At 45.0% G+C, this 23,977-nt stretch overlaps 1 protein-coding gene across 3 annotated transcripts in view; it reads right to left on the reverse strand.

The window, feature by feature from the left end:
• Nucleotides 1-23,977, reverse strand: part of LOC144178499 (protein turtle-like) — a 193,336-nt gene that overhangs the window by 62,818 nt on the left and 106,541 nt on the right. For all 3 annotated transcript variants that reach the window (XM_077706406.1, XM_077706408.1, XM_077706405.1), the window contains exon 2: nt 6,321-6,656. In XM_077706406.1, coding sequence (XP_077562532.1) covers nt 6,321-6,656 — 336 coding nt within the window. The remainder of the gene's footprint in view (nt 1-6,320; nt 6,657-23,977) is intronic.

Here is a 23,977-nt window from a genome sequence, read left to right on the forward strand (position 1 = left end):
GAATCCTGGACCAGGACGAATTTTGCTTCACTGTGAAGCTACTGAGAAAGCTGCACAGCTTTCCTTTGTAGCCGTACGGCTGCATTGAGGTGGATGTCAAACTTTCCATCGCATAAGGATGACCGTAACAGTGATTATCGTATGCTGTGTGCATGGCGAGATCTCGATGCCTTCCCGCTTAAATGCTGCAGCGTTTATTTATTTTTTTATTTTTTATTTATTTATTTATTTATTTATTTATTTATTTATTTATTTATTTATTTATTTATTTATTTATTTATTTATTTATTTATTTATTTATTTATTTATTTATTTATTTATTTATTTATTTATTTATTTATTTATTTATTTATTTATTTATTTATTTATTTATTTATTTATTTATTTATTTATTTATTTATTTATAATAACATCAGGGTACATTGAAGTGCATTGCAGAGGAGAGGGGCAAGATACAATAAATATACACAAAAGGTAAGAAGCAGATGCCAAATTAAACAAAAAATCGACAGAAGAGAGAAAACAAAATAAGAGAAAGAGAAGTGCATGATACATGAAACAACTAAACCAGGTTTGAAAATGAATTTTTGAATAGTATGGGGTCGGCTATGCTTGTTAGGGCGGCTGGTAGACAATTTTACTCATTGCTGGTTCTGGGAAAAAAAGGACTGTTGGTACGCTGATGTGTTACAGCGATGCACGTTGACCTTTTCTGAATGGTCGCGTCGAGATGGTATGGATCGCGCAGGTTCAATCCAAAGCGAACGCAGAGAAGGGTTGTGGTAGAATATCTTGTGGAAGAGAAGAATTCGAGACTGCTTCCGGAGGGTAGCAAGCAATGCGAGATTGAACGTCGCCTTCATGACAGTTACGCTAGCTGTACGATGATAGTTAGCCAAGGTGAAACGAGCTGAACGGTTTTGTATGGCTTCGACTGTGTGTGTTAGTGTAGCATGGCCTGGATCCCATGTTGCAGATTCTCGAAACCAGCATTTCGACGGTGTGACAACTTCCGCGCCTAAAGACTTATCTACTTCTCTCGCTCCATTACTACATTCGATTACTCAAGGTTGCCAGCAAAATGTTCAATACCAAGTTATTTTATTGTGCCCCCCCCCCTCGAATTTGTGGTCATGCCGAGTTGTAAACTTGCTTTGTTTCGAACTGTCTCCTACTAAATGTGCTGCGGTACCCTCTGTGGTCGCACCATTCCGCACGGATTATATTCACAACTTTTTGCACAGTTCCCATTTCATGCCAACAGATGTAAAACTAACATGCAAAGTGACCTTAATTCTCCCTTCCAGGTTCACTAGTTGTTCGTAACTTCCAAGAACCCTTGTATCCCTCGCATATTCAATCATTTCTCTTATTCCACCCGCCGGTAAGGTATTAGTGAAATGGCTAGTCATACGACGTGAACTAAAAAAGTACGTACACTTGATACAAAAAATTAGTGTTGAGTATCTTTCCTTTCAAAAAAGACATTCTATTGAAGCTTCGAGAAAAAAAAAAGGCTTAGAAAAAACAGTCAGAAGTATCCAACTCCCTCCGCCTGTGAAAAATACCAATGTTAAAGTCACTTTCTCATTTCGGTTTCCCAACCTTGACGAGGGATTCTAAAGCGACGCGTCAAAAAAAAAAAAAAAAATTCCCTGGAAAGACGGGTTTGGCGTAACCATGTTTACGCTTCTCTAAAAGCTCATATTAGCTGCGAAACAATCTGTCACCATTCAGGGCCGTTCATCATCGACAGGCACCAAATCAGCCAGAACAAAAACACCGTCGCCGTCGCACGGTCGCCGTTATAATGGAGAGGGGCGACGTGCTCTCCGAGAGGCACGCCTCGTTGCGCGAGCAACGCCCGTGCAGTGAGTCCCGGTCAAGAAAACTTGTTCGCTCGCGTGGCGCACTGAACTTTTGATTTATTGCGAGGGGGTGTCGTGTTTTTGCGAGATTGCTAACGAGAAGTACGGACGCTCGCTGCGCAGTCTCTGCAAACTCGATCTTCTCGATAAGACGTACGTAGCGACAACTCGGTGTTTTCTTCGACAAAAAAAAAAGGGGGGGGGGGGGGGTCACGTTTAATACTTGAGGCGTTTTTTTTATTCGAAATGAGCCAGATATTCCGAACGCGAATTTGACAAACAAGCGGAAGTTTTTTACCGGACCTAAATGCAATGCTGTCAATGCTATTATATGATATATTTTATACGTCAGCTAGACGAAGTTTATGGCCACAAGTGAATGAATGAACGACTTTATTTAGAAATAGGCCTGAGGCCCTGGGGGGGTTATTGGAAGATGAGGGAAGGGGGCCACAAGTAATTAAAAATTATGCCGTAAGTTTGAGCAATTATAAGGTTATATGTTCGGATTAGGCTAATAATTAATTAAAACACTCAAGTTGATGCGGAATTCTTATGAAAACTTTATTTAAATTGACTTTCAAGCATGGCGCGATTAAGTTTTGCTGAAAAAGGCATTACAATATGCAAGAGCGCCTCAAAAACAGCAGAAATATCCATGGAGAACAGGTGAGTCCTCTTGGCACCATTAGCAGATCTTTTCGAATTCTTCCCCAGGATAATTTCCTTGGGCACGCCTGAAGGCACTCACGAAGTAAGCAAGCTTTTTATTGCTTTGCCATAAATTTTCAAAACGCTTCACAAGATGTCTGCTCATATCTTCTTCTTCACCTCATTGAAGTGGTTCGTACTTTTACAGGGGGGATCGGGGAAATTTGCCAGGGCTTGTAAGCGGCAGCTATTTAGTTAAGTACTAAAGTGATAAATATGGGAGTAAAAATAAATATAACCAGAATTTTTTCGTAGAGACGGGTGAGACGAAACGAAATCCTTGTTTCATTTCATTTCGTCCTCAGTTTCATTTCGTTCACTTCGTCGTTGACATCGTGGAACATCTCTTTCGCCGATCTTCCAATTGCCGTCTGAATTCATAATAAGCCAGCTCCGAAAATCGGAAAAATTACTCCCACCTCCCCTCGCGGGAACCCCTGTGTAGATGCGACGCATAGGGGGTTCTGTTGTTGTTTCCGTTAGGTTGATTCTCCCATCGCGTGAAACGTGCCGTGAACCCCCTGCCCCGGCTATGACGCAACGTGGCGCGGCTATGACGCAACACAATCCAACATAATCCAACACAATCCACTTTAATCCAATCCAATCCAATCCAAATCCAATCCAAGCCAAGCCAATCGAATCCAATCCAATGCCCCTCGCGAGAGAGTGTTCGCTATCGGAGAGGAGAGCGGGTGAGCGGCGGAGAGCGCAGCTCGCGCGGCGAGGAGAATGGGGGAGGGGTGTGGACGGACAACGACAACGCCGTATGGAGGGACAAGGCGAGTGAATGAGATGACGTCGCATCTAAAAAAGAAACTTCCGAAAACACCCACGAAACATTCTGAACAGTCAAGCCAAGAGCAAACTCCCATTGGGCAAATGAATTTGGCTCATGTTGATCCGCGAAACAGCAGGATCTGGCTCACTTTCGATACAAACTACGATCTGCGTACACATTTTCAGAGCGTTATCTCAACTATTTCCTAGCCATCCCTTTTTCAGAGAAAGTTGTCGAGTTTCTCTTGTCGCTGAAGTTTTATTCGACTTCGTTTCGGTTCCTGGATCTGGCTCATTTCGGGAAAAAAAATACGCCTCACGTGTAAACGTATATATCCAGAACGAAAATTCCATTTATATTGGTTTTGCATAGACTAAGCACATCATGTTTCACGACAGTTGGGCTTTATTGCAGCCTATGCGCTATCCATGGCGAGACTGAGCGATCAAGCGCTGGCGAAGCAGCCACTAAGCCCCCGTATCAGGGACGACGCCTTCCCTCAGTGGATCACGTGGCGTGACGTCACACCTGTCCCACTTGCGCTCCGGCACCTCAAGGCGATGAATGACCTTGAGCGAAATGGCGTGGTACATCTTTTGCCCCAAAACATAGAACTAAAAACCAAAGATTACCTACAAATCAAAATACAGAGAAACGAGCATTTGTATTTAATAGAAAGAACGGTGTTCCTAAAATTCCAGATATTGGGGACCCCATGCAAGGCGGAATTAGTTCAGAATAAAACCACTTGGAAAGGCAGACTTCATTTTCGTGAATTCTTACAGCAAACCGTCGTTATTACGAAATCGCTTTATTGTAATTTTCGCATTGTTGAAATTTTTGTGGACTCCCCTCCGGTAAATAAATAGAAAACGAAAGCTTGTTTTAACAAAATTCCGCTTATAACGAAGTCAGTTTCTTCTCTCATGGACTTGGTTTTAACGAGGATTAACTGAACTCTTTCGGGCGGAGATTTGTAGTTCCGAACGGTGTTCAGACGCAGTGACAACCGGTGTCCGGGGTTCTGCCCAGCAACGGAGACAATAACCGCCTAATTAAACACCGTAAATGGATGTCGCCGTGTGTTCAACACTCGCTGGGATCCCATTTGAACAATAGAAATGGCAACGATATGGCTCCTTCATGCCGCAAGTGTAATGGCTTGCGTGACCTAAGGCTATTTTACTTGTAACGTTGTCACCCTGCTGTCGTGTCTATTTTGTTTGGTGACATTGTCACCTCAGCAGAAAATTACTTACGTACTGTGAACCAGTTTCCCGCTGTTTCTATCGACTCACGCCGCAGCGAGAAAAAGTACGCCAAGGTAATCAACGCCATTCGGAAAACAGTGGCGAATGTTTAACCGTTCTGAGAATAGTGGTATTGACCTTTCCCTCCTCCCAGCTACAGTCCAGGAACAATTGCGCCTCTCCATTTAGAGACGAGCGCTGCTATAGGTTACTTCGAATAAATTGGCAGAACGGCACGGCACGTCTGGTTGTTGTGCAAGACCTCACATGGTTCGCGAACAGAATGCAATCAATTCCGCCGTTTCCCAAATCTCTCTTACAAACGTTACTCGGAAAAGGTCGAATTCGGAATAGGCAAGAGAAAACGCAAACAGAAAAAGCTAGTGGAAGCGTTCGCTGGTCAGCAGACAGGTATTGACCCTGCCAATTAACAGGACGCGAGTCTGCAGAGAGCGAAGCGTGGGTGCAGAAGAAAAAAAAGCATAAAAAATGGAGAATTCGCGAAACAAGCATCGACGCTCTCAGCCTGGCAAGCGCGTCCGAGACAGGGAGATTAGGCGCCCATCTGCGTTTTTTCCCCTCTATTATTCTTTTTAGACAGGGCATTTCGCTCTCCCGACATCCTTTCTTCTTTTCCTGTCGGCTTTGCTGCTTTTCCGTGTTCCTCCTCGCCGGCTTAATTAACTTCTGTCGCGTGAATCTCTTACTGTGGACGGTGACACGAGGCTTGAACAAGGAGAACACCTGGCAACGCCCAGATATGCTTCTGTAAGCCCGCGCTGCTCCGGTTTGGTTTTGGGCGTGAATAAAAGATCTCCGTGTCCAGCACGCCTCTACATGACCGCTCTTGCCTTCCGCTAGCCCTGCGCCAGCGTGCGGTCCCAGAGACCATTATTCCATCTGGGCTTTCCCGTCGTTTCTTGAAGTTCTAATGAACGAGATAGGGCGGTGAGTTGACAACCAGGTTTAGAAAATATTTCCGGCTTCCCACAGCTTACCCAAGTTCATTGCCAAACCAATGCCTGTTTGCCACTCATTGCGTAGATATACAGTCTAACCTTGTCATAATGAAGTAGTATCGGAGCAGTAAATTAGTTCGTTATATCCGATACTCGTTGTAACAGTGTGGGTAAAAATTGGCGTCATCAAATCGGCGCGCAGCAATTTCAGAAACGAAAACACTATATGCTAGGCTTCGAATCCATTATAAACGAGGTAATCCTTCCCTACCTGCTTGTACTTCAAACAAATCAACCGGAACGCGAGAAAGTGAAATTACAACCGAACAAAGTGTGTTCGACAAAACGTGCCTTCGTTCCTTTTTATTTGTAGTAGAATGTGATCTTCATCAGAGGGCTTTTCACAGCACTGAGCCGGATAAAGTTTTCCGAATTGTGCACACACAAAAGGGCGTTTTCTACTTCCGCAGTTTTGGACGTCGGGAGTTTTCCAAGTAGCCTATCAGCCTTCCTCAAATATTTCCTCGTTATAGCCGGCATCGCGCGGTTTCTCGTGGTTTTGGTTTTGTTATAAACAGAAAAAGTGTCACCGAAAAAAAGCATGGCCAACCAAAGTTTGTATTTACTTCGCTATGGACGATAATTCGCTATATCAGTGTTCATTATAACGAAGTTCAACTGTTTAAATTAACCAAGTTGTTGTATTGAGCCAAATCAACTCGCTGCTTGCTTCAGCGTTTCGTAAACTCACCGATGACCTTGAGGTTGATGACAGTGTTGACGGAGCGGGCTCGGCGGAAGTCGACGCGGCAGCGGTACTCCCCGGCGTCTCCCTCCCGCACGGGGTCTATGTGCAGGTGCGCAGGCGAGTGGCCCATGTCGAAGAGGAGGCGGCGTTCCAGCCCGGGTCCCGAAGACTGGCGTGCCTGGTCCACGTGCGACCGCCGAGAGTCGAGCGTGAAGATGGGCGCCAGGCTCTCGTCCTTGTACCACAGCACCAGCGTCATCGAGTCGTCCGGGGACGGGGGGCTGACGTCGCACGGCAGGGCCACTTTCCCTCCAGCCACGGCCGTGTACAGTATAGATGCTGCGGAGAAAAAGTGAGCAAAAAAAAAAGGTTAGTCACGGTGCGACTAGAAGACGAACGTTACAACAAGATTGTTGTTTAGGATTTTATATCTTACTGTGTTTTAGTCTGACCCCAATGTGTTATATTGTCAATTCCTTTACGTAAGTTGGATTTGATTTGAATCCCGTAAGTTGAATTTGAATTTGAGTTTTGATTTAAATCCAGTAAGTAGTTTTCTAGTATTGTATAACTTCTCATTTTTATGTCTCGAAGAAGCCGCCAGGGACCAAGATCTTCTGGCTGACTAACGCGGCAAAGAGAGTCCAAGCTCTCTACTTCTGGGCGAATAAAGTTCTTTCTCTCTCTCTCTCTCTCTCTCTCTCGATTACGTTATCCATTCTTGCCTGACCTTGGTATGTTAATGTGTCAATCACTTTCCATGTAATTTTTATTTGCTGCCGTAATAATTATTGGATATCGGGAACAGTAATAACTAGGTGCTACGCTTGACACTTTTACTTTGGGGCCTACTTCTACCTCACTTAGGCGTTCTGTACTGGGAAAAACATTTTTTGAATACGCTTGAAACCTTGAAACGAATCAAAATAAAAGTTTCCCATTTGACTGAAACGTGTTGCAAGTTTACTTTTAACAGATTCAGACCTCGCGATACCAAACTAGAGAACAGAGTATTTTACTGTGCTGAGCCAGAATATGTTTTATCAGCCAAAATGGTCCAGGTCATTTACTGTTTGTCTTATTTGGTTGTTGTCATGTACTCGTACTTTTCAGCCGCGTTTTTGAACCAGTTATTTTGGCATGCTGCTTCTTATTTTCAATCAGCTGATCGATGTGTTCGATAAGCGATCTTTGCCCCTAGCATTCAATGTCATCAACTGTAACGTTGGTGTGATATTTAGAGCGCCAGTTACCGACTTCATTACGAATCTCGCGATGAATTTTACTAAGTTCGCCGAGAATATTGGCCTGTGTTTCGCCGTCATGCTTTGTATCGTCCAGGCAGTCGTTCCGACTGCCTTGACTTCTTGCTGCTCTCTACGCCTGGCATTTCCACATTATTCACGCAGCTTGATTGTTGAGAAAATCGTTTGTGTATGGCGTCAGCAGTTAAAATTACAAGGAAAATGACGTGCGCTCATGCACGCGTTCCTCGAGTGCCCGTCCGCCAAGCTATCATTACGCAATTAGGGAGATTGGCCAACATTGGAAACAAAAGCACTCCAGCGTTCGCCGTATCGTGGCGACACTTGCTCGGAACGAGAAAGGCATGTCCTAGCGTACGCCCTTTGTTCGTTCGTCCTCGTGTCGTCCTGCGCATGCGCTCTGTACGGTAGAAGAGCCGCGACTTGAACGTCCAATATGCTGTTGGTGGTCATTGACTCCACATGGCCCGGCCGCGGATAGTTCGCAAGGCCAAGGGGGAAGAGGCCGCGCTTCGAGAGCCTCGGCGTGCAACGCATGCGCTACAGACGATAAGTCGCGCTTGTAGGGTGGCGTACGAAAACGTCGACCAAAACGACGAGCTCACTCTGGCCTTGCTCAACATGAGGTCATTGAAGTGTCATGCCAACGACGTCAGCCACGGCACCACAACGATACTAAAACTCAACTTAAGTTGTGTTCGTCAGTGATCACCTACAACAGCTTCGCCATTCAAGTCTTGCGCGTGAATGCAAGCTTCCCTGAATTTTTTTCGTCGTGCTTGCTTTCATTTATTCTATAGCGGTTGATGACAGGATATATACATTTGAACCCTGGACAAAGCAAAAAGGATCCGTCATCAAAAAACAGTTTTCACGCGCCGGGCGCTTCTTAGTCATTTTTATTGTGAGGCATGAACCCAGTAGCCAATAATCGTGCACTAAACTGATAAGACACTATAAACCAGCAGCAGTGGCAACCAGTGATCGACTCTAAAAATGTTTTAGCAGACAAAAAAAAACGCCAAATATCTAGTTTTTAAAGCAAATTTTCAGAAGCTGGTTACAGCAGGCGTTGCCACTGCTACCAAGTGCGCGGGAAAATTTTGCCTCGCGGTTGTACTTCGTTGCTTAAAAAAATTCAGTTAAACATGATTCGCGACTATTTTTTTAACGAGAAGCATTCTTACTACCCTTATCGCGGTACGCCAACTGACGGATCTGGTCTCGTAACAACAGAAGCAGCTATACGCACTCCTTCAGATTCACACGTCCTTCGAATGGAGCGGTGCGCGCATGCACACTCTGTGCTCTCACCTGATTGCTTGTGCGCAAGGAGCTAAACCCGTGCGGCGCTTGCACGGAGGGACGGAAGTACGCAACTCTTCACACCCGCACCCAGGTTATGGAGCAAAACACTCAAAACCGAATACGAAATGGCGCGTTGCAGTAGCGCCGACGTTACTAATTGCATCGTAAAACGGTTATAAAGCAATCTTGAGCCACTCGTCGGGTCTGATGAGACGATGCCTGGCAAGCAACCGTCATCCAAAAAAAAGGAACTCCTCGAGAGGATACGGCGCTGTGCAGCTGCCCAGCTTCACTGATACGCAAGAAAGGCGGACGATAAGGAGCGACAGCTAGGCCTCTTTTTGTCGGTGACATCGTGACTGTTTCTACACGATGCTGTGATATTGTAGAGCACCAGCGCAGGAACTTCTTGGACGTTTTCTTTATTACCAAACCAGTGAAAATTTACGATGTGGTGAATTGCACTCAGAAATTTCTTTACTACTAAAAAATGCGCTGGGCTTAGGGTTTAAGCTTATCGCTTAAGAGGTCTGAACGTGCACTCCCATTGCAAGTTTGCAGTTATTGCGAACAAAGTTCATGGAACTCGAACTTTCCACTACTCTAAACCCCCCCCCCCTCCCATTTTTTTGCAAAAGAAAAAAAAAAAGGAGGAAATTTACTGTCCTCGAGCTTCGCTGCTTTCGGGGCTTAAATATGGGAGACCAGATAACCAGAGCGAAATTCACGCCTGCGCAACGGGCTTCCTCTATCAAAAGTACGTTTCGAATAGCGGCGGAAAGGGGTCGCTCCGGGGCTGGATTCCCCTAGGGAGGGAAAACGGGGAAAGAGGGCAGGAATCAGCCTAGCATGACCCTTCCCGGCTATATCTGCTCGAAAGCATCTGGAACAACTGTCTCGGTCTGTTGCCGGGGCGTTTCTGCGAAAGCGCTTTTGACTGCCCACATTTCTGGGGCCGCGAGCGGGCAGCAGCTGCCCAAGAGCACACACACAGCCACGCAAGAAAAATTATTTCGGAAAACAAAAGCTATGAAGGAGGAGATGAAAAACAAACAAACAAAAAAATCCGCTTCGCACATATTCTGCCCCTGACCCTCAAGGCGTGTTTTAGAGCGATGTTGACGTAAAGGAAAACTAACCTGGTAGCCACCGAAGAAGAATAAGCTAAGGCGGTGTAAGAAAGGCCTGCCAGGGCCGCTCCGCTCTAAGTAGCCCCGAAACGCGCACGCGGGCTCTTTGTACCGACGTAAAAGCCGCAGATAAATATTAGCGAAACCGTAGCGGCAGCGCGCGCCGGAGCCGCTCACTGTTCCCATGGGGAGGAACAGAAACCCTTTTAGCGGTTGTAGTCGTTGGCATTCTTTCCTCCTTCTCTTCTTTTGTCTTCCGTCGCCATTTCGCTGCGTCAAGCCGTGTTTTCGCCGTGGCGTGACCTACAGGAACGGCGGGCGCTGTACTCAGATCACTCGCATGGGTGAGCATTTTGTTTGCTTAGCTGCGCCGTCTGAACCGGCCGGCGAACGAAGCGAAGGAAAGGTTAAACGAGCAAAAGGAAGAAACGAAACTGCGGATTCCACCGAACGCGTGAAATGAAAAAAAGAAAAAAACGAGACATAAAGGAAACGGCCAGCCATAAATGCTTGGATGCCTAGTCGGAAAAGATATAAAACACGACTGTCATAGCAAGGTTGGATGTTTAAGCTTATACATGTCAGTTTATTTTATTTTCCCGCTTTCTTTTTCCCCACCGACATGACTTTCTCAGAAAAAATATGGAATGATTCGCTTCGGGTATTTTTTATATATAAACTTGTATTAACACCCAAGGGAAATTTTTTGCCTCATAAATGACGCTACAAAAATACGAAAGTCCTTTTGTGTTTTATGTCTGTCAGTCGGCTCGAGCTGGAATTTGCTCGCAGTGGGACTGATGCCGCGTGATCCGCGGGATAGGGGGTAGCAGTTTCTCCTAGACGTAATCCGACAGGGAGGCTGGATATGTTGGTGTTTTTTATTTAATATCTTGTGGCACGAACGGAAGCATTATCGCTGAGTCGACTAAGAATCTATGTCAATTTTATCGGATCGCGTTCTGAACTGTAACCTTGTCGCGTGTTATGGATGAACCATGGCTCGTTGCCTTATTTATTATTACAGGGATTTTATCTTTACGCTTGCGCCTTTTGTCAAGCGCTGTTGATAAATTTTTTTTCATGGAGACGGTTTTTTTTCTGCGCTTTTCGACCACATTAAACTTACTCATGAACGCTTAGATGTGGAGAATTATTGAAAAATACTTGGAATCAATCACTTGCACGAGTTGTACAACCATACCTGCCGGGATTAAATTGTAAAACTGGCATATAAGCCTTGCGTAAACTTTCCATTAAACTTCGACTGGTGATAAACAAGGAAGAAAGCACGCATGAAAGGACGAAGGGAAAAAAGGATGTAAGAGAGGGAGGGAGGGTCAGAAATGGCGAAGGGGTGGCGAGAAAAGTACAGAGGTAAAAAAAAAAGAGCACTGAACAGAAATACATGAAAAAAGGGGGAAAAAATAGCGCTGTTCAACGGGATGCATTCCAGATCAGCGCGAGAGCGTGGTGCTACCCCTTGGGGAGTATTGATCACTCTTGGCATTGCAAGGCTATAGTTGCGTTAAATGTTGTTATGCATATACGAATTAGCAAATTCCTGAACACAGCGCAAAATGTTTTTCCAGGTTAATATATGCATCTGTATTAGCCTCCATTCTCCATAGTCAGGCTATTATCGCACGTTAAATGTCGCTATCGTATATATAGCAAGTGAGTAAGAGAAATGAAAATTTAGTGCTGTAAACGGCGCGGGTCTGTGAGTTAGAAAACTGCTTTTACGTTTTGTACTGAGCTCGATTCCCACACGGCGTTCCAGACTCAGGAAGATGACGTTGCGCTTTAGGATGGGTGATGTAGGGGGGGGGGGGGGTGGGGGGTGTGCTGGAAAACTCCGGGGTGGTACATTTAGGCAATGCAGTTTCACGTGTGGTTCTGAGAAGAGTACGCAGCACGAGTTCTTGACATCGGAATGGGGGTAATGAGTGGAGTGCCATGGGCAGACCGAACAGGTTGTTCCACAGGGTCGTTGCCAATAATGGCAGAGTGGCTAGAGAAGCACAGTTGTGTAACTACGCGGCCACAGTTTAACGCGTGATTGTAAAGCGATGTATGGTTTACACAACTAGTATTTATCGATTGATTGATTAATTGATTGATTGATTGAGTCATTGATTGTTTCATTGATTGATTCATTGTATGGCTTAACGCGCCCACGCAGCGCAGGCGATGAGGCGCTCCGTAGTGGAGGGCCCCGGAGTAATTTTGACCACCTGGGGATCTTGAACGTGCGCCGAAATCCCGTACGCACGGGCGTTTTTGTTGTTCCTCGCCATCATAAAATCGGCTGCTGCGGCGGCCGGGAATTGAACCTGTGACCTCGGGCTCAGCAGCGCAATGCCTTAGCCATTGTGCCACAGCGGTGGGTTAAACAACGAGTAGTCTGTGCGCACTTCGGAACGTACTGAATGCATGACAGAATAACTTTGTAGCTCGACATATGGCTCATTTGCGGTATAAGTATCGTTTTGTGTGGGGCGGCGCATCACAGGAGCCAATAAGCTCCGAAGCAGCCGATGTTGTGATGTTCGGTGTTCGGAATTGAGTATTGACCAACTTTGCTTGCATGAGCAGTGTACCGGTCGAACAAGGGGATGTCACTGAGCCACGAGTGTACGCTGTAGGACGCCTTTAGTGAGCAGAAAGTAATCTGATGGATGGCGGGTGACGATAAGTCCCTATCTTTAGCATTGCCGGAATGGTAAGCTGTCCCTCCTGCTGCAACGCGCCCTAAATGGGAGATCACCACTTCTTCGCAAGCATAAAACATGATGGCAGACTGCCATCAGTGACAGCAACGTCTCTGCTGAAGGATGCTTGTGAACCGTTCAAAGTGACGCTGATTGGAAGACAGCTGAGAACGATACCTAATATCAACTCTTAGGGGGCCTTATTTGTGTTGAACAATTCCATTCTATCAAAGCACGTAATAACAGAGGTGGCATTGCGTATACGAAACTTAAGTACAGGTAGTTCGTAGTCATGTTCAAGCTATGGCGGAACAGGGCCAATGAGGTTCATAAATGGGCTGGAAAATTGAACCATAATCACCGAGTGTATATAAACGAATGGCTTGATTTTGAAGAAAGTGGATCGGCCCTAGAATAAAACTATGCTCATTTCCTCAATATGACAAAATACCCGCTATAGCTTTGGATGAATGGATAGTGGGGATATTGTAAAATGGACAATTGACAATAAAAATGATGTTTAAGTATTTTTTGAAAATTCTTTGACATCAGAAAGAAATGATGTCAAAAAGAAGATGTACCGTGACTCAAAATGGCCAGCTGCCGCCTTGTGTAAGCATGTTACTCCACACAAAAGCTTTTTGGAGTGACCGTAGCCTCGGTTGCATGCTGGGAGAGGCAAAGAAACAAAGTTCTCTTACGGCTATGACCTTCAAAAGGCGCGAGCTCTGCTAGAAACGTTAATCGGTCACCGGAGAGAAGACCTAGACAAACATGCTTACCCTGAGGAGGAAAATAACTTCGCAACAGGATACATAAGTAACGTACAACAAAACTTCACTCCCTCACAAAAGATATTTTCACCGTATCATTATGAATGGGTACCATCCTACTAAAAAAAATTGAAATCAAAAGAAGCTTTTCTCTGCCCCTGGAGCTTTACGGAAATCTTTGAAGAAATCAATATGAAGTCAGTCACTTTGAAATCCGTCCCGCGAGGTTGAAGAAAAGATCGATGGGCAATACCCGTCATTTAGAGTGAAGCTAGTGTTTCTGTTAAAGGAACGTACATAAAATAATATATAAAATGGTGACGAAATTAGTTGTGTAGTTGAACTGGGGACAAGTAATAAAACAGAAGATCCAGAGAACGAAAGCAATGTTTATGTGTGTCTGGCTGTTTATTTTTATCCATTAATGAGCATGTGTTTCTGCGCAATACCTTTCATTTACGGCACCAAGCAATGGGTATGTTTGCCAGCTTTTCCTGGCGACGTCACTTTTGTTATCATCTTAACATATTTTGCCTGAACGTTTCACATTTTTATAGTTGAATAACGATAACTTGATTCACAGAGTCCTGCGCGTGACAGTAAACCAATATCCTTTAATGTCATTGTCAACAAATTTCGTCATCAGCACGTTAAACTTAGTGCGGGAGCAGTGCATAGCCAACCGTGAACCAGCCGGCATGCTTGGTCGCTATCCGGCTTGTAGTCGCGCGCGCCCACGCCAAAACGAGCCGGTGAAATACTAAGCGGGACTTCATGCGCCCCACGCATAAACCTGTATTAGAATGAACCAGCGACCTCAGCGTGCTCGGCCCAGTGGGAGGTTCCCTGCTTACACAGGGAACTTCTAATGGAGCTCGTCCGGGCAGCCGGTGTGCCAAGGACAAACAGCCGCGCTGTCTTCCCCTGCCTTGAGCAAACAACTTCTCAATTGTGGTGCGGTGCAAAGCACCGTATATACTCCCACTGCGAATAGAGGAGGTATACCGCGTGCGAAGACGCTCTGCGGTTGTCGGGTCCTGTGTGAAATCTGAGCCTGTTGCGAGAACATTAGACATATACATACCCAAGCCCACATGTTCGCGGTGATATGTGCACTTTGATTGTACGATGCGTCTGATCACACGCTTTTGCTTGAGATATTTCAGTAGTTATTTTATGGGCGACTCTTCCTGAGGTTACGGTAGCGTTGCTAGAGAGAGCTACGTTTGCTCTAGGGACAGAGAGTCACGCTGTATCAAATTTCGCCTTATGGTAGCGTTCTTTTTGGAGGTCGGAAATCTCGCCGAATAGGGATCTGGTCTGAGAGTGTACCCTCAGGACGAGTACGTAAGGTCAGAGGATAAAAACAAACTTTACCGGGATCATTATTATAATGGAGTTGAAACTAAACTTGAATAGCAGTTTTTTTTTACTCAGGGACTCTACAACGCACCTGGCTTCCCACTTTTTTTAGGCACAAACTAGCCTCTTGACATCTAGCTTCCTTCTCCGACGTAGGCTCGTTGTATGTAGGCAGGTGGTACATATTAAAAAAGAAGAAAACAAGACAGTAGGGATCCTAACCTTAATAACTGTCTTACCTAGAATAAATGTCTGTAGGAAAGTTGCAAGTTGGACGAGTTGGTAGGTGTTCATAACCAATCACAGCGGCGAAGACGGGAAGACGCCTGTCCTGTGGTGATTCTTCTGTCTGTCCTGTCTTCCGCGCTGTAATTAGTTATCAATAAATGTCTGAATGGCGTTGCGGTGGAAACTCACGGGGACGTTGAATAAAGAGCAAGAAAAGAGGTAGGTACATAGGCAAACAACACATAAGCACAACATTGTGTTTAGAGTGAATGCGTACAGCGTTACGGCACCTAGTCATCTGTACTCTCTTTCAGCAATTTGATAGGTTCAGCTCAATGCCATTATTGAACTGAACATTCAGTGACCTGACAGAAGTTGAGGAGCTGGAGCAGGAATTACATGTCTTGGGAGACGGAATGAAATGCACCACCCTGGTCACTTTTCATCTTTTTGCAACTCTCACTCATGCTCTCTCAAATGCCCGCACGGGCAGGGTTTCTCTCCGCAAGACTCCGCACGTCAGAGTAGGCGAGTATTGGTGTAACGGAGCAGGATACATGGTGTTCTCTGTTCGTCGTTATCACTTTCCCTCCGCTAATGTAAGCATAATCCAAGTTCCATACGAACTCCTTCCCCAACAGCGTTATGTGAAGTTCCTCACCCGTGTAGCGGGCACAGCATCTATCGACACTTCGCCACGTCTAAGAGCGCTATCGCCCTTATCACGCCATCTCTTGGGGGAATAGTAACCGGCAACAGCTAACGAGAAAACGGGAAACAAAATAACTGCGATAAAAGGAGAAAAGGAGGCCAACGTATGCCGTGCATCCGATTCGACGTTAAGCGTACTGTCGTAGGTGGGATATTATGGTATTCAAGAATGACGTTTTGCATTGCATGATGTCAGCACACGGGTGAAATTGTTGTGACGAATCGCATCTCGAGACTCACTATTCTGCAAATTTGATTCCATGCATGCAGCGATTGATTCCTTAGTCGCGTGATGGGGAGGCCTTTTTTGCAAGCGGGAAAACTGCGCAGAATTCAGCGGCAGTTAAGGCACGTGTGCTGCAAGCTGAGCAGCAAATTTCGATAAGTAGCCCACTTATCTTTTATGCAACAAAATTTATCGCAAAGAGGGGAACAGCGCAACACAGACGAAACACACGAAGGAAGTGAGAACCACGAGCACTGAGAGAGAGAGAGAAAACGTTTATTGAAACAACAGGGACGGGGTAGGGGAGAAAAAGAGTTAGGAGCTGTGGGCGGCCATCCTATTGTCACATGTATACGCTGAAAGTAAAAAAAATGCAAGAAAGCAGAAATAACATGAATGCTAGTGATAAACTCAGGCAACCGTTACTGTGCACCGACGCCATGTGCCACAAACACGTGCTGAACTAGCTGTGGGACAGAAAATTAATCTCTTTTTGGGAGAGGGGCAACTAGGGCACGCTCACACAGTTTTCTTTTCGGCATTCTATTTCTGCAGCCTCAATTATTTCCTTGGTTATTTTATCTTTATCTTTGTGCTTTGCAATGATCTGTGTTGCCGGAAAGATCGGGGTGGCGCTTCGGCAATCTCTACAGTGAACACCTAAGTGGCCACTAATCACCTTACGTACATTATAGTTAAAGTCGTTTAATTTTTCATTAAGGTATCGTCCCGTTTGGCCTACATACGTTTTCCCACACGACAGCGGAATCGAATACACGACGTATACAAAACGTATGTAGGCCAAACGGGGCGATGCCTTAATGAAAGATTAAAAGAACATCACTATAATGTACAAAAGGTGATTAGTGGCCACTTAGGTGTCCACTGTAGAGACTGCCGTGGCTGCACCCAGATCATTCCCTCAACACAGGTCATTGCAAAACACAGATAAAATAACCAGGGAAATAATTGAGGCTGCAGAAATAGATCGCCGAAAATAAAACTGTGTGAGCGTACCATCCTTGTCCCTCTTCCAAAATGAGATTAATTTTCTGTCCCACAGATAGTTCAGCACGTGTTTGTGGCACATGGCGTTGTTGCAGTGTTACGATTGCCTGGGTTATCACTAGCATTCATGTCATTTCTGTTTTCTTGTATTTTTTGACTGTCATGGTATATATGTGAAATGCCGAAAAATAAATTTCAGTTCTAAGTCAGCGCTCGTGGTTGTCACTTTCTTCATGTGTTTCGTCTGTGTCGCGCTGTTCCCCTCTTTGTAATTACGCAGCAACTCGCCCAAGCATTCACCATTGCAAACTTCATCGTTTTTTTCTCTGAAATCATCTACAGGGAAGACTTTTTTTTCCACTTTTAATACGTGGGTAAATGGCGGCTCGTATACGAACAGCCTGATACGGTAAGGTTACAAGGGCTCCTGAAATAAGGACTCTTCCGCTAACTACCCTATAAAGATGTTTATTTCTCCTCACTCCAGAAAAAAACATCGCTCAGTAAATGTGCCCGAGTAAGTGTGGTGCATTCATACTAAAAATCTACTTTTCTTAATACGGTTCCAAGTATCTAACCAGTAAGGGGGCTGTATATATCAGCGAATTTTCTAACCAGTTCTGGCTTCTTATAATCTGGTGTTCAGAAAGCAGTACAGAAAGGTTTAAACTATACTTTTTTTAAGAGCAAGACCAAAGCAAACTAGCACCAAGACTACGTCCATGCATAAATAAAAGAACGACCAAAACAGGACGAAGGTAAACTTTTTTTGTTATTGACTTCGTTCTTTTTTACGCGCAACCTTACATTCTCTTCCTCTTTTACGCGTCGCAAAGGCGCCATCAGAGGCCGTCCCCCGGTGCCAAAACTAATTCAAGCAATGATCGTCTTCTACGCCAGGGGGAGTCACGGAGGGCCGTAAAAAGCACCGGGGGGACGACTGCGCCCCGGGGACGACCGGTCCCCTCTGCCGCGTTCCCCGGTCCCCCGGCGTCGTTGCCCGTCTCGCAGAAAATATGCGCGTAAAACTCAGCGCGCGTACGTGATCGATGGTTCGTCCCTGTCGTTCATTCGGTTCGGCGCGGTCCCCGCGCCGGCGGTCACGAAGGCGTCGCTGCCGTAAAGCCACTCTGTTCTTGTGCCAAGCCATTAGCCGGGGAAGCGGCATCGCTGCCGGCGCGCGTTTAGAGGCCTCTTCCGAAGTCTCCCTTATACGTGCATGTCTTCCGGGCACGGCGAAAGTACACTGGCACGCCCTGTGCGCAGGGCTATGCAGCTGCCTTTATCCACCTCCCGCGCCATGCGAACGACAATCTAACGAGGGTCAGGACTGGCGGCTGATGTGCGCAGAATATTTTTGTGTGGACGTGTGCGTGCGTGCGCGCGCGCGTGTGGGCACGTGTGTGTGTGCGCGTTCGTGTGAGGGCTTTCATACGCGTGACATGTTCAGTGTCGGCAAACACCTGTGAACAAGTGGGCTGTATCGAACACACGCCTGCAGTGTGCGCCACCAAACGTGTATCGCGCAACTGGCACTTCTTTTAAAAACTATAGACTTTTTGGGGGCTAACTCAACGCAAACTTATATGGCCCCGACAGACCGTCCGTCCGTCCGTCCGTCCGTCCGTCCGTCCGTCCGACGCCACCCGGCCCAAAAATAAGAGAGAAGTTTGGTACCAGCACTGTTCATTAAAATAAAAATAGATCTGGGCTTCATTTTTGTGATAACAAATAAGCAAGACGGGTTAGAACAACGTTTTCACCAAAAATACAAAAACCGCTTGCGCTCGAGCCTCGACCTCGGGGCTCGAATGGGAGCCCCGAGGTCGAGAATGTGAGATGGTGCACAATCAGGGCGAACGCGGGGAAATTGAATTTAATTGAGCAAGCCTCTATCGTGTTTATCATGGGAGGAGGAAGATGGCAGGACAACAGCGGGAGAGGTAAGCGGGGAGAGAGGAGAAGCAGTACATAGCAGGTACTGCAGAAGACAATCGCCTTTCGACAACATTTGCATTGAGGCAAACAGATAGGAGACAATTTTTTTGTTATACGGGTGTCAAAACTTCAATCATTCCTTAAAGGGACCATTCAGAGAAAATATGTTGTTTTATACGAAAAATATTGGCGTTTAATAGTGCGCCCAATTTTTTTCCTGCAGCAAGTGATGCTTTATTCACTGAGGAATGTATCAATCTGTGAAAATTTTTATTTTCCCGCCAATTCGCGTGTTTCATGACGCCTGACTTGACGTCACATGCCGGGTCTTCAAGCAAACTTCAAGTGCACTGTTCAGTCTGCAGTGGACTGCGGAGCCTTGTTTGCCGTCAGTTCTCCTAGATGGCGCCACCATACTTCTCCGCACCGCGATTCGCCTTTGCTTTGTTTTTGTGCGTATTTGCACCTGGATTGTTTTGGTTAGGGAAGGCAGTAATCCTTTCTGGCGTAGCAAGCATGGCCGCTAGCAGAGCTGACCTCTCCAGGCCACATTAAAGAGTTCTTTCTCTCTCTCTCTCTTTCGTGAAACATGGGGTATGTTCGGCAAATAGGGTCACGTAAAACAACGTCGCTTACGCCAATTGGCCAGTGTCGCCTGAGACAACCCCAAAGCGCCGCACCGCTATCCATCTATAAAAAGCAGAGTGCACGCTGTGCCAACAGCTGTACGCACTGGTACTTCTGTGTTTACGTGTACTTTCATAACTTCCATTGTTTCACTCCACCATTCTTACTGCCCCAAAATGAATATGAATTACACTTAAAGCGAAAGTAGCTCGTTCTGCAAGTTTATAAGCCCTGCCTAACTTGCGCTTGCCATTACCGGCCTCAGCCATTCGCATGGCTGTGCATATGACGTCATATGTTCTAGTGCGGGAAATGAGCTAGTGAGTCACCTGGCCATTCCTTTTTTTTTTTTTTTCCTAATTATGAAGCTTATTTGAGCGAAGTTTACGTTAAACGTGGTGTTAGTATGATTCTAACGAGGCAATCTTTCGAATGAACCAAACTTGTGTTTTGTCTGCATGGCCCCTTTAGTACACGGTGCTGTAAATTCTCATCTCAGGCTTCCGTACCCCTGGACGCTGACTCAAAGTAATTATATCTCCATTTTCATAACCCCATAAGTAACTTCGTATCTTCTTCGTAATAAGCCATTGGGTTCGATATAATCTATATTCCATTCTCCGTACCCGCCATCATGAAAGCGTCGCGGGCTCTGGACGTGATCTATGGATCGACCACTGAGGTCGTCTCGTTAGGTTCCTCTCCTTTTACTTCTGCCTTCTTTCATCCGTTTGGTGCTCCCGTACCCTGACCTCTCCAGCCTATGCCTTTCCCAAAACGTTCCTTGACCTCTCATCTTGGAGAGGGTAGTAGCTCCATCTTTTCTTTCTTAACAACGCCGCTCCCTCAGTGATTACTTAAGAGGCACCGGTGCATCATGTAAGCCGTGCAAGCTCGTTTCGCAAGAACGTTCGGAGGTTGCGTTGCGTTTGTCGTACGTGCGAGGCGTACGAGCCAGCCGTGACTTGTTCCATTCCAGACCACTGAAAGAATAATGCGGAAAGGTGCCTTATGAGGTTGCTCTATCATCCTACACGTTACAGACCAATACATTGCCAAATATAGGAACCTACGCTGGGAATTGCTAAATTTAAGAGTACGATCCCGCTTGAACTTCTTTTTCCAACGCAAGTATACAACAGACATTAGAGTAAAGCCAACAGTTGGTATTTGAGTCTTGTCGTGCCAGCGAAAGATAACCGTTATTAAAAAGCAAACGAAAAAAAAAAAAACAAAAACAAAATAAAGTCGCTTAAAAGTGCCGGTTGTAAATTTCAAGCAGAGTGACCAAACCGCGTTCGAGACCCTATGTGTGGGTAATGATACGCCTTGCAATATATGCACTCAACGCACTTATAATTTACGCCAACAAAATGAATGACGAACCTTCCATTGGCTTTACATTTTTGTTTACGAGCATTATTATATGCTTAGGTGACGTCCAGCTGATAGTCTTAAATAATTAAAATAAAAGCCCCTATGAGGACGTAGCATTTCTCTCTGCATCAAAAAAAGGAAACTTTGTCCTGATTTTTCGGCCTCCAGAGTTAGCCGTATTTGTTAATTTGCTCTAACAGCATAATACCCGAGTCTTCCACTCACATACCGGTTAACAAAAGCCTAGCACCAACGTCGACAATAAATTTTTAATAAGTAAGAATACCTACAATCATCGGATTGTTATTATTCATTTATAAAAGAGTGGGAAGCTCCTTATCAGTAAGGGCTTCAGACAAGAAGTCACCATCCTTACGAAGCCAGCTACAGCGTGCAGGATGTATTCAGGAAGCTTGACAGGGAGAGGTCGGCTATAAGGGTAAACGGAGGATATTGGCCACTTGTGATTTGCAGGCGACATCGCGTTGATCGAAGACGACGGGGAATGAACGCTGCAGGTACTGTAGCGAGATGGTCGACCGTAGAGCTCAGGAGAGATACCAAGAAATTTATAATAATGTTAGTGTGTTATCTTGTCGTTGAAGCCAAGGGCGCGTTTATTCTTCTTTATATCTCGTGTTGTGTAGTCCTGTTGTAAAATTTTGCTGCTCTCCAACTTGATTTTTGTATGAAGTGCTGAGTGGTTCGCTATCAATACCCCGGTGGACTGCTTTCATTTACCTGTTCATCTATGCGATGTCACTTGCATATTGTAATAAATAAATAAATAAATAAATAAATAAATAAATAAATAAATAAATAAATAAATAAATAAATAAATAAATAAATAAATAAATAAATAAATAAATAAATAAATAAATAAATAAATAAATAAATAAATAAATAAATAAATAAATAAATAAATAAATAAATAAATAAATAAATAAATAAATAAATAAATAAATAAATAAATAAATAAATAAATAAATAAATAAATAAATAAATAAATAAATAAATAAATAAATAAATAAATAAATAAATAAATAAATAAATAAATAACACACCTAGTGGAGAGCTCAGCCTAGGTGACAAAATTCCAGACGAGGTAGATGAATGTATTTATATTGAGCACGTTGTCAGAGCTGATCCAAACCATAAGCAAAAATGAGGTGAAGAATTGTACGAGCTTATTACTTGAGAGTACTTGTCCAATGTGGACCTGTACTCAATGAGTACTAAAGTACCAATGAGTACCTCTGTCATTAAACTAAAAGGCACATTTATTATAACTAGTACAGAGCAATGGGAGACCGTGCTACGCAGCGAGAACCCTGACATCCAGCAGTGGGCCGTCCAAAGGGCCCAAGACGCCGTCAGGAGTCAAGATATCTTGGCCGTCGTCTAAGGTGCCACGGGCCTGAATAGGCCTCTTCTTTGGACTAAATAAAGTTATTTCCTCCTCCTCCTCAACTAATCCACTTCCTCAGGGGTGACTTATGGGGGGAAACTTTGGGACTGACTCAGTAGCCCCAGAAAAAAAAGCGTATGTCAGCACAACGAGGCATGGAAAGAAGGATAATAGGAAACGGGCAACAAAATCTAACAAAACTGCTCCTAACCATCTAGTCCGTTCTGAAGGTGCTTCTAAATATTCCGGATACGCTTCAGTTACAATCGAAACAATGATTTTAATGATTAGCTAATGGTTTACTTAATTATGCATTTAGTTAGCGAGACGCATGCCCACGGGGTAAGCTCTGGCTTGCCTTCTTTTAGAGATAAAGTTGCCGAACGCACTAAACACAACGAGACTAAAAAACAAGATGGCGACACCGAAACCGGAGAGAAGGAAGATCCTTTGATTTCAGCACTGCGGCTAGTGCGACGCCGTACATCGTGGCCAACCAGATGAGCCAAGCGAACCCCAAAAACTCTCTCACTCCCACTCAGTCCACCCGACTACCTCATTAGGCAAAGCCTTTGCGGCGCAAAGGCTCATTTCTTGTTACAGAACCCCAGTGGCCTGTATGTAGGTTTTGCCTGCAATATCAATTTCGAAAACAAGATCAGCTTTAAACTTGCACTTGCTCCCATCTGTGCCAATATTTTTGTGCAAATTCTGACTTATGCATATTATGGTTAAGGTGCAGATTTGCCGTCGTAATAGGCTGCTAATCTGCGTGGGCAACCGGGCACCGCTTTCCCGGCCCCGCTCCGTCGTCAACGGTTGCCCAATTTGATTGCGATCCCACAATGACTTCCGCTCTGGCGTGGCCCCAATGCCCTACTATGTGGATTGCCTTAGACGCAAACGGGGCAGTATGAGCGCAGACATCCTGCATCTCGGGGGACTCAGGATTATTAGCAGCCTGTCAGTTAGTTTTTTTTTTTGTGTACTGCGAGAAACTATTCTGCATTTCGCCAACCATTGGTGACTGGTAAGCGCTTACATATTTGGGGACGAATGTGGTAGTTCAAGGTTGGTCATTTTGGCACAGCTTAGTTTGGTGCAGTGTGGTACAGTTTAGTCTGTAATTATTATTAGTAATCATTGATTTGGGTGCTAAACTGGTAGGTTAACAGTTGAGTGCCTGAATGTTAACTGTTCCATAAGTAAGACCCACTAACCTTGGGCCTAGGGTGAGTGGGCTGTTTTGAGTCCACCGTAACGACCTTTTGTGTCGCTAAGAAGTCGATAAGTTGGCAGCAACTTGGTTGTCGTAGATCACGCAAATGAAATTTTCGTTCCTAAATAAAGCGGACTCTTATGTAATATTTTGTGTCAAGTTTATTACAACAAAAAATAAGGTAGTGTCTATTATCACGGCAACCGTGAGAATTACCGTCAGACATTTCTCACGGCAGTCGCCTCTCATTGGCTTAGAACGCTACCCGGAGATACTAGGGGATAAATATTCCCCAAAAAGCCGTGTTTGCAGCTGCCCCTGTAGCGCTGTGGTAGGATACTTCGTTTTAAACTAAGAGGCTCAGGT

The sequence above is a fragment of the Haemaphysalis longicornis genome, unplaced genomic scaffold (assembly GCF_048455015.1).
Source record: "Haemaphysalis longicornis isolate Haplotype H1 unplaced genomic scaffold, Haemaphysalis longicornis Haplotype H1 scaffold_4, whole genome shotgun sequence".
Taxonomy (NCBI): domain Eukaryota; kingdom Metazoa; phylum Arthropoda; class Arachnida; order Ixodida; family Ixodidae; genus Haemaphysalis; species Haemaphysalis longicornis.